The sequence below is a fragment of the Mastomys coucha genome, unplaced genomic scaffold (assembly GCF_008632895.1).
Source record: "Mastomys coucha isolate ucsf_1 unplaced genomic scaffold, UCSF_Mcou_1 pScaffold20, whole genome shotgun sequence".
NCBI classification, from domain to species: Eukaryota; Metazoa; Chordata; class Mammalia; order Rodentia; family Muridae; genus Mastomys; species Mastomys coucha.
Window position 1 is genome coordinate 42730395 of NW_022196903.1, and position 11725 is coordinate 42742119.

An 11725-nucleotide genomic window follows, 5' to 3' on the forward strand; every position below is an offset into this window, starting at 1 on the left:
GGGGGAGACCCAGGAAGACTAAAACATCCAGTGCTCAGAGCTGCTTCTAGGCCCTTCCAGACCTGTGCTCATTGTCCCCAGGCTGACTGGACTTCATAGAATGCACTGCAGCATTTCTCTGTACTGCTACCACACACTCCTAGGTACAGACCAAAGGCCACACTGCTCTAAAGCACAGAGAGGCAAGGGGTGCTAGGGAGCCATAAAGGTAGAGTCTGTTCTCTCCAACAAACCAAAGATGGATCCCACCGAGTGCGGCTTGGTGAATGAGCTTGCTAAGGTTAATTACAAAAGCATGGGCAGGCAACACGGGCAAGACACCACAGATTCGCTCTGCCCTCCCGTCAGTTTCTACCTCTTAAACACACTGGCATGTCTACAATTACATACAACTGGGGCAGGTGGAGGGCTGATTGGATTCTCGTGTGAGGTCAGCTGTGACCCTTCACCCTCCTTCCACAGGTAATATGAGCAACCTCACTGGCATTACCACAGACCCAGCTATTGGCTGTATTGTTATTTTATTATGGCTATGGACCAAGATCTCCTGAAGGCTACTACAGCAGCTCTGCCTCATAATGGTGATGGTTGTCTATCCTCCTGAGAACTGCCATGTGACACTGATCAGCTCAAATAATGTCAGGCTCAGGGCCTGAGTCCCCATGATCCCCACCCCCACCCCTTTTTTAAGTCAATGTCTTACTATGCCGCCCTGGCTGGCCTGAAACTTGATGTGTAGATCAGGTTGGCTTTGAACTCAGAGAGATCTGCCTGGCTCTCTCTCTTGAGTGCTGGAATTAAAGGTATGCATCACCATGCCAAACCTGGTCCCTTAACTTTTGGTGATTTATCATTATATAGAAAAAGTGTTTAGAGGAAAAGATTGAAGAGAGATAGGCCTTGAATCATTATTCAACAGTTAGTGACCATGTATAAGACCAAATCCTTGTCAAGCTTAAAATGTAATGGGAAAGAGAAGACATTTGTGAGAATGAAACCATGTGGCTGTAAACCATGAAAATAGAGTGGGAAACACATGCTTGATCTTCCCTAGGGCTTGCCACGGTGGCATGCTACAGAAGGCTGGAGAACAGTGGTGTGGAGAAGCCACACATAGCCAGTGAGCACCAACACCAACAGTGCCTACCTATGGGTTCCTGAACCATATATTCCAGTAGGTCTTACTCTGCTGGTGTCTTCAGGTACAGCATAAGAGGCCCCAGTCCTGAGACAGTAAGCTGTACCCTCGGAACTAACCAAAGGCAGTGACTCTCATTATGTTGGACTTTGCATATTATTCACTAAATTACCCATTTTGACGTTTAGCCCGTTTCAGCCAAGATAGGCAGTATGTTGGGGGATGGTTTACTTGTGACTGGAGTTAGGAGTTAGGAGGCTGATCCACATGAAGAAGAAAGGGGCAATCCAAGGTAGTAACGCTGGTCTACGTAAGAAGTACCAAGTTCATGTTGCATGAAGCAGCAGGTGTAACTTCATGTTGAAATCAGGCTTGAAGCAAGAGCTGCACAGGGCAAAAGGGAAGGAAGGCAAGGAGACAGGGAGTGTAAGGCAGGGAGACACAGAGATTGTAAGGGAAGGAAGGCAGAGAGACAGGGATTGTAAGGCAAGGAGACTGGTGTGGCCAGGGCAGAGAGGTATGAGCCTGTGGTTGTATAGTTAGGTGGTGAGGTGTATAGTACAGGCCACGGGTGACCTTGAATACTCAAAGTGTCCTACAGACAGACCATCAGCAAGCCTGGGATCCACTGTAGTGTAGCTGTGTAGAACTTAAAAGGAGGGCAGGCATGGCTGCCAAAGGAGATCAGGAAGGATTTGATGGAAGTCCTGAGAAGCCGGGATAAACCAGAGACCATTGAAAGTGACCAAATGCAGGTAAATCTTTTTATTTAAATGGACTTCCCATTTCTGAGAAATAAAACTTTGTGTGCGGGTGCACTCACATATATAAGCAGAGATTGCTGGGTCCTGGTTTTCATTCTCTGCCTATTCCTACAAGAGGGGGTCTCTTCTTGGATCTGGGGCTAAGCGGGGAGCCAGCAAGCCCAGGGGTGCTGCCCTCCCTCGTGCTGTCCATGGCATACTGGGGTTACAGGTGCACTTGGCTTTTCATGTGGGTGCTGAGGATCTGAACTCCGGTCCTCATGCACAGCCAGTGCTCTTACCCATGGAACTATCCCCAGTCTTCCCTCTCTCCCTTTTTTGGGGGAGGGGGATGGGGGGAACAGGTGGTGCTGAAATTTTGAACCCACGGCTTCCTAGATGTTAGGAAACATCTCAATCTTTCCTTCCTTCCTTATTTCTTTTCTTGTCTTTCTGAGATTGTCTCATGAAGTTCAGAGTGGCCTGCAACTTCCTATGTAGCCAAAGACAACCTTTACTTTCTGGTCTTTCTCCCTCCACCTCTGAGTACTGAAATTACAGGCATGTTCCACCTCCCATGCTTTATACACTGCTTTCTTTATGTGTGCTAGGCAAACACTATCCACTGAGCTATATCACCATCTCCAAACAATACTATCTTATGATCAAGGATTTTACTGTCATAATTGTCTTTTTGAGACCTGTTCCCCGGGTATTGGACATTGATAGGGAGTAAGAGAATAATAGGAAAAATCACACCAGTCCTGAGTAATCAACCTGGGGCTATAATTTTACAGTGACTCGGCCTTTAGTGTTATAAAAGCACCCCTACAGGGCAAACTGTGGGCCCAGGGCTAGTCTCTCCTCTGGCTCTGCATTGATTTCCCCATGAGACACTTTACTAGACTTTTTTTTTTAAGATTTATTTTATTTATTTTATGTGTATGTGTACACTGTAGCTGTACAGATAGCCGTGAGCCATCATGTGTGTGGTTGCTGTTGAACTCGGGACCCCTGCCGCCCAGCTTCAGTGTAATTCACTGCAGCTGTCTTCACACCAGAAGAGGGCGTCCGACCTCATTACAGGTGGTTGCGAGCCACCATGTGGTTGCTGGGATCCAAACTCAGAACTCAGAACTTCGGAAGAACAGACAGTACTCTTACCCGCCGAGCCATCTCACCAGCCCCTTTTATACTTTATAAGTCAGAGAAAGAGCCTCCTTTCAGCCTAGCACAGTAAATGCCTCAAAGTATCCTAAGCCCGTGAGCCTTCTCTGTTCTTTTGTTGCTGGTTTCATTATGTAGCCCTGGCTGTCCTGGGCCTCACTGTGTAGACCAGGCTGGAACTCACAGAGATCCACCTGCCTCTACCTCCCAAACACTGGTATTAAAGGCATGTGCCACTAAGTCCAACTTCTGTCTCTGTTCTTAAAAGACTTTAAACCACTCGTAACACTAGTAAGGTCTCAGAGCCTGACACCCGGATCTTCCTCCATCTTGTGTCTCCCCTATCTCACTAAGGGGAAAGTGTCCCCCCTCCCCCAGGCATCCTCAGCCCTTCTCTCCAAGATATACTGGGAAACTGGAAAACCCTGAATCTTTCTTTTTTTTAAAATATTTATTTATTTATTTTATGTATATGAGTACACCGTTGCTTTCTTCAGACATACCAGAAGAGGGCATCAGATCCCATTACAGATGGTTGTGAGCCACCATGTGGTTGCTGGGAATTGAACTCAGGACCTCTGGAAGAACAGTTGGTGCTCTTAACCCCTGAGCCATCTCTGCCATCTCTCCAGCCCAGAAAACCCTGAATTTTAATTTTAATTTTTTTTTTTTTTTTTTTGGTTTTTCGAGACAGGGTTTCTCTGAGTAGCCCTGGATGTCCTGGAGCTCACTTTGTAGACCAGGCTGTCCTCGAACTCAGAAATCCGCCTGCCTCTGCCTCCCAAGTGCTAGGATTAAAGGTGGAATTTTATTTTTTTTATTCAGTACGATTTTGTTCCATCTTCGCTCACTTTCTGTTTTCCAAGCCATTTCCTGTGGCCTCTTTTTCCACAATTCAAATGGCCAATAAAGAGTTGGTGAAACAAAATATTAGCTGTTCTTTAAGAGGAAGTATGTATCATTTTTTCCAAACTATCAATCAATAAATAGAATTTTGAAGGTTTTTTATTAATATATTCAAAATAAAAAGTGTAAAAAGGAGATATACAGGGGAAAAAATCTAGCAGTGCATGGGAGTGGCCATAACTGTAGTCCCAGCTACTCTAGAAGCCAAGGCAAAAAAAAAAAAAAATCTTGTCACACACATACCTGGTTCCCCTTCAAGTTATGGGTTCTAGGAAATAACCTCTATAATGTTACTTTTGTAGGAACGCTGCTTTGCTGTCCATTTCACTTTCTTTCATCAAGTGTCTGAGAGGTTATTGTGATGGGTAGTACATAGGTAATGTCTTTCCTTTTCTGTTTTTTGTTTTTTTTTGGGGGGGGGGGTGTTTTGTTGTTGTTGTTTTTAATCAGGATCTAACCATGTAGCCCTAGTTGGCCTGGAACTTACTATGTAGAACAGACTGGCCTTGAACTCAGGAGATCAGCCTCTGCCTTCCAGTGATAAAGCCAAGCTGCTGTGCCCTGCTGAGCAGTTGCACATTGTTCGTGGAATGGTGGACTCATTTATTTACCAGATTGCTATCGATTGCCTTGTGGTTTTTATTGAGGGTGCTTTTTGTTTGTTTGCTGGCTTGCTTTGGACACTAGGCCTTATGCAGCCTAGGCTGGCTGCAAATTCACTGTGTAGCTCAGGACAGCCTGCTTCTACCTACCAAGTCCTTAGTTAGGTCTCTCTTTCAAACCAGCTGAATCTGAGAGACAGGGGAAGTGGGAAGAAAAGGAGGAGGAGGGGGAGGAGGAGGAAGAGGGGGAGGAGGGAGAGGAGGAGAAGAGAGAACACAAACAAAAGAGAGGACTATTCCTGACCCCATATAGTTACTTGCTTCAACCTACCAAGTACTGGGATCACATAGGTGTGTATGTCTCACCAAGCCTATTTGTTTTTAAATTTATTATTATTATTATTATTATTATTATTATTAATTATTGTTATTATTGGAAGGGGCATGTTCCATTGTACACTGTGGAGGTCAGGGGACAACTTTGTAGAATCAGTTTTCTCTTTCCACCTTTACCTTGGTTCCAAGGAATTTAAGGCACTGCTTCTTGCTTCACACTGCACCTGTGAAAATGATACACACCTTTCACCCTCTGGCAAAGCTCTCACTGTCCATCCTTTACTACCTAAACTTCCCTCTCTGTGTCAAGCCAGATCTGGATCTTCGGCATAATCAGACCCAACCCCATTTCTGTCCATCCATGCTCTCCTGAGGTCCTGGGCCAGGGAAGCTGTGCTAAAGTCCTGTTCTCTCCAATCCCAGCTTTGCTAAAGCCTAGCCAGCACTCTAGGTCATATCCTTTCCTGATTTTGAGCAGAGTTTTTAGAAATATCTCTAGAAACTAAAAACTGTGTCTGAGAAAAGCACAAGGGCAGGTCCAAAGGGCCATCTGAGTCCTTACACTTGCCATTCCCCCCTCAGATCTCTGCTGGGATTACAGCATTACACACCTCCATGCCCAGCTTCGTGAAATACTTCTTTAAAAAAAGAGAGAGAGAGAGAGAGAGAGAGAGAGAGACAAGGTGGCAGCTATCCCAGTGTTGTAGAGCACTTTCCTCCAAGTGCAACAGCCATCCTCTTCATCAGAGCAGCTGTGGATGCTTGCTAGAAATCAGATCTGGCATCTTGACAACTGACATTCCCTCACAGAGTAGAGCAGACCTGAGATCCAGCAGCTCCCTCCTGCACCTCCTGGTCATCTGAATGCTATCCTCCTCTAACAGCATGTGGCCTCAGTTCTCAGGAGGGGCTAGAGCACATAGAGTGTAGAAGGCTGACTGAAGCGGGGACTCCACCTATGCAGCTGTAATGAAGTGGTTGTCCACGCTGGAGTGTGACTTTCCAGTGGTGCAGCTGTTTTAGGGTCACTCACACTCCTGTAAAGAACCTCTCTCCCAAGCTCTGTAAATATGTTCAATAAATGCATTGGTTCCCCACACTGGACTCCTACTTTTGGTTTGCTGTTTGTGCTCTATAAAATGTAGGCAGATGCTTGTTTACTTCAGCTCAGGGAGAGTTCCCAGCTTCCTACAATTCTTAATTTAAAAAAATATGTGTATAAGTGTTTCACCTGCATATATGTCTGTGCACCGCATATGTGCCTGGAACCCACTGAAGCCAAAATAGAGTAGATCCCCTGGAACTAGAATGACTGTTATGGTTGTTATGGGCAACCATGCAGATGTCCCAGTCCTCTGGAAGGAGAGCCAGTACTCTTCATTGCTGAACCATCTCTACAGTTCTCTATAATACTTTTATCAGTCCAAGTACTTCTTTCTACTTGTGATTAACAGAAGATGGCTGACCAGCTGAAAATGAGAAATCTTCTGAAAAGAACCAGAAATCATTCACAGACTCAGAGGTGAAGTTGGACTAATGCAGGACACACAGAAAACCAACTCTGATTCTGTGTTAGGTCTCTCTTCCAAACCAGCTGACTCTGAGAGAGTGGGGGGTGGGTGAGGGAAGAGAGAGAGAGAGAGAGAGAGAGAGAGAGAGAGAGAGAGAGAGAGAGAGAGAGAGAGAGAGAGAGACAGACAGACAGACAGAGACAGAGACAGAGAGAACACACCCTATAGTTACTTACTTCTTACTTTGTCCCTGGTTGAAGAGAGCATTACTTTGTCCAGCCTGGTGTACTTGGTCCAGTTCATGTCACAGGCCCACCCTGACTTAATGACTGTTGTCTGTAGGCTAGGATGCTAAGATGGGGTCAGTCACTGACCAGACTGGAGATGACATCTAAGAAGATAATGACTTGCTCTCCTGGCAAACATCTATAATCTGGCTATTTAGGAGGTCAACAGAGGAAAACCCTAAACTCAAGGCCATCCTAAGCCAGTTGAGGCTTGCCAGGACTACAGAATGAGTTGAAGGTCAGCCTGGGGAATAAAGTGATACTATGTCTCAAAAAAACAAAAGTGTATGTGTGTTGATGGGGAAGCAGCTCACAGTGGGTACTTTTTAAATATGTGAGTGACCCTCACTTCAATTCCTAGTACCTGGTTAGGGGTTGGGGAATAAAGGAAAAAAGCAAGAGAAGCCCAAGAGGAGCCTTTCCTAAAGCAGGGGAAGTTCTGAGCCCAGAGGAAGAGAGGCATGCCAGGCTAATGGTATAAATGGGCTCCATACATGACACACAGTAATGGAGGCACCTTGAGCCAAGATATGTTCAGTCTAGTATTTTTACTGACCTGGAAAGGCATGGTCCTCATCTTATAGATGATTAGCAGGGGTGACTGAACAGGGGCAGTCTCAAAGGAGTAGGACTAAGGCCATTGTCTATAAAGTTTCTTTCTTTCTTTTGTTTTTGTTTTTGTTTTTGTTTTTGTTTCGTTGAAACAGAGTTTCTCTGTGTAGCTCTGGCTGTCCTGTTACTCTGTAGACCAGGCTGTCCTCAAACTCAGAAATCCGCCTGCCTCTGCTTTGCAAGTGCTGGGATTAAAGGCATGCACCACCACCGTTGTATAAAGCTTCTTGATTTAAAAAAAATATATATTTCTGCTGGGTGTGGTGACAACCACTTTTAACCCTAGCACTTAGGAGGCAGAGGCAGGAGGATCTCTGCAAGTTTAAGGCATTCTGGTCTATGGAGTGAGTTCTGGAATAACCAGGGCTATGTAGAGAGACCCAGTTTCGAATTCAAAAAAAAAAAAGTCTAGGCAGAGATATAGCTACATACATATGCCAATACTACAAACCATGCACAAAATAGAATATTTAAAGGATAGTTACTAAGAGCATTATTTTAAACTTAAAATTATATTATCTAGTGGTGCATACATGTAATCCCAACTCTTAAGAGGCAGAGGCAGGGGGATTAGGAGTTCAAGGACAGCACAGCCACCACCACAACAAAGAGGTATTCGTGGCTGCAGGTTATCACAACTACTCCCCAGGTGGCTGCTATCTTGCAGGGTAGTCAAAAAATATCCTTCCAAAAATTAATTTTTGGCTGCACAGACTTCTCTGTTGATAATGTCCAAGTCTACATTCACACTCTACAGACACAGAGATGAGAGGATACAAGTCTCCAACAGTGTGCATGCTCCTTACTTCTCTAATAGTGCCACCATTTGTAGTGACTGGAAGCCACATTTACAGTTTTTTTGCATGTGTAAATATCTGAGTGTCAGTAGAAAGGAGCAATCAGAGCTTCTGTGAGACATTTTTCTTGGTGAGTTCCTTGCAGTAGTACAAGGCTTTACTCTTCCAAATATAGAAGTAAATCAGAAGCCACGCATTTTGTTATTGAGTGTTTGCTCCATGCCAGCCACACAGCTTCCACAAAGCACTTCACATGGATTGCTTCTCATTCTCAGCGGGAATACAAAGGTGGCAACTACAGAGAAAGCATAAGTCATACTTTCTAAATGTTTGTTTTTATGTGTTTGCTTGTATGCCTGCATGAGTTTATATGTAGGAGCCCTCAGAGGCCAGAAGAGGGTGTCAGATCCCCTGGAACTGGAGTACCAGGTAGTCATGAGCCACCATGTGGGTGCTGCTGCCTCTTTCCAGCCTTTGTGCCTTTTTAAAAAGTAATTTATTAGCTGGGCGGTGGTGGCGCACGCCTTTAATCTCAGCACTTAGGAGGTAGAGGCAGGCAGATTTCTGAGTTCGAGGACAGCCTGGTCTTCAGAGCTACACAGAGAAACCCTGTCTCGAAAAAACCAATAAATAAATAAATAAATAAATAAATAAATAAAATAAGTAATGTATTCTTTTGAGACTGGGCTTCATTATATAGCTATGGCTGGTCTGGAACTCAGAGATCCACCTGACTCTGCCTCCCAAGAGTTAAGATTAAAGGCATGAGACACATACACACAGACACACACATACACAGACACACACAGAGATACACACACACACACACACACAGAGAGAGAGAGAGAGAGAGAGAGAGAGAGAGAAAAAAGAATTTTAAAGAGATAAAGAGATAAGAAGACAAGCAAAGAGAAGAGAAGTAATGTGGCCAAACTGGGAAGAAAAGACTAAGGGGTCCAGGGAATTAACTCTGCCTTTGGGGGTACTAACAGAATTTTTTGGCTTATATAAAATTGGAACAAAGGGTAAGAAAACATGCATAATGGCTGAGTATGGCATGACCATGGAAGGGATAGTATAGAGCCAGCAGGACATGGGCCTCCAGGCCCATGCTGTGAGCATCAGGCTTGATTGTATAATAGTGTACATATTTTCACATTTCTCCCTGGAGGAATGGCCTCTCTGCAAGGTTAATGTCTCCATGATAATCAGAGACAGCACAAGTCTGGGATGTGAGGGTGTGCCTATGTCTTAGCAAAATGTTAGAACACTGACCTTCAGGACAACCCTGAAGGCTGTGGGAAAGAATGCTGAAAACATGAGTTCCAAAGTATATAATTCCTCAACTATGCAAAATATAAGGATGCAATATGAATTATATAAGGATCTTCACAGATCTAAAGGAACAGAAGCAGCTGCATTATGAGCCAGCTTGTCAGAAAGATACAAAGACAGGCAGATGCAAAGGTAGGCTAGATCCCTGAGTGCAAGGTCAGCCTGGGACAAAGAGAGTTTGTTTAGGTCCAGGCCCAGGAGTGGTAGTGTAGTGCCAGGGAAATGTTAGTGACACCCCCCCCCCCCAAAAAAAAAAAAACAGACAGGAGCTGATCTGATGTAACTCACAGCAGGGTCTTTATTTGAGCTAGCTTACCCCTCTCCCCACCAGCACACCACCTTCACACAAGACAGTTTTGGTGATTGTGGAGCCCCGAATATCTATGGGGCAAGGCTTTATAGTAAGCAGCAAGCAGGGGGTAAGTGTGCAAGTATTTAATTGGAAAGCTACTGTGGCCTTTACATAATTGGCTGGTGCTGGGAGTCATATCATATACTTAATTTTTGCCCCCCCTCTGCATTGGTCCTTGTTAGGCAGGGGGTGGGCTTGTAACCTAGGGGTGCAGGTTTGTTGGGTGAATAACCTGGAGATGCTGGTCTTGCTGAGGGTATAACCTGGAGATGCTGGTCTTGTTGGGCATTAGCCTAGAGACTGGAGCTAGGCTCATGTTTTGTTGGAGGGGCAACTTGGAAACTAATGCTAGGTACCAGCCTGTTAGTTTACCTGAATTTAAACTTAGGTCGGGTTCTCTAAAACTTAAAAGATTTGGCCTATCAGTCCCAGTTCTGATTCTGTGAAGTGGTTAGAAGTCCTTATTCCTGCTATTGAATTGCTCAAGATGATCCATCTGGCTCCTACCAGACTGTTAAGTCTGCTGTAGGGTACAGCTTCACACACAAGGATAACTGCCCTTATCTATCCTTTAACATTCTGCTCTTCCCGGGATTCAAGGTGGCTGCTGGTTTAGGACAATGACTTACGTCTGTGCCTTCAGCTTGAAAGGGGATAAGACGGGTCAAATAGACACACTCCTGGAACGATGGACAAGATTATGGAGTCAAGCAGAAATTTGATCCAAACAAGGGCAAGAAAGATAAAAATGAAGGCATAGACACACCCAGACTTGCCTTGTGGGCTTAAATGAGTCAATGTGTTTTTTTTTGTTTTGTTTTGTTTTGTTTTTGTTTTTTTTTAAATATAAATGTTGGTTTTTAAGTGCCTGTTAAAGCAGATGCTGAGAAATTTTTTTCAGCAGGCCATTGGCTTGGGTACTGGAGAAAGTTGTTAGTTGTAGTCAATGTAGACCGGGATGTAGACTCTTATCCCAGCTCTAACATGAAGATGGAACTAGTCTAGCAAGAGTAGTTGAATTCTGAGAGGAAGCTATTCATGCTTACTGTTCAAAGTGGCAACTCATGTCATTCTCACTCAGCATCTCCAGGACAATGTAATGGAAATGAGGCAAGTGGGAGTGTTGTAAGTGCTGGTTTTGGGGGTGTTGTTTGGAATCAATGTCTGTTTAGATGTTTCTCATTAGCCAGAAACTCACTTATCAGCTGAGGTGGGCCTCAAACATCTGAGTGCTGGGTTAAATGTGCTGGTAGTGGTGTAGCCAGATGTTTCCAAGCCAGAATGCAGAACACACTGCCTCTGACACTCACCCTGGCATGAGCATTAGGTTAATTATTTGCGATTAAGGCTACCTTGAATTCTGCAATGCAAGTGATTACCATAATTAACTCTCTACAGTGGATTGACCTGGAAAAAGCCAAGTAGCTGGTAAGCATTTGGAATAAAATCATTTGCATATGAGAATTCATCTTTTCTTTAGCTTTGGTTGTGTTCTTCCCTCACATAAAAGTGAGTGTACACAGTTTTGTTTGTTTGTCTGTTTTTTGTTTTTGTTTTTTCGTGACAGGGTTTCTCTGTGTAGCCCTGGCTGTCCTGGAACGCTCTCTCTGTACACCAGGCTGGCCTCGAACTCAAAAATCCCCCTGCCTCTACCTCCCAAGTGCTGGAATTAAAGACGTGAGCCGCCACTATTGCCCGGCGAGTGTACCCAGTTTTAAAAATTATTTTTAATTTTCGACAGTTGCATGCACGTCCAGAAGGTATGGTGATCACATCCACCCCCATCAGCTTCCCTTTCTACTAGTCCCCACGCTCTCCTTCCCGCGCCTTTTTTTTTCCTCTCTCTTCTTCCCGCGCTTTTTTTTTTATTTTTTATTTTATTTTTAACTTACACATATTTGAATCTCTTAAAGCATCTCGCAGAGTGCAGGACTTAAAT

The 11725-nt window shown here is 44.4% G+C and overlaps 1 protein-coding gene across 7 annotated transcripts in view; it reads left to right on the forward strand.

The window, feature by feature from the left end:
• The window catches only part of Znf282 (zinc finger protein 282), a 36322-nt gene extending 30333 nt beyond the window's left edge, over positions 1-5989 (forward strand). For 6 of the 7 annotated variants that reach the window (XR_004121970.1, XR_004121972.1, XR_004121969.1 and 3 more), the window contains one exon: positions 463-1974. Coding sequence is in view for 1 of the 7 variants with exons in the window: in XM_031381737.1 (XP_031237597.1) it covers positions 463-471 (9 nt within the window). In the remaining 6 variants the exon portion in view is untranslated. Of the gene's footprint in view, positions 1-462; positions 1975-5474 lie in introns of those variants that run through there. The other variant, XR_004121971.1, reaches the window with a different exon arrangement.
• The last annotated feature ends 5736 nt before the right edge of the window (positions 5990-11725 follow it).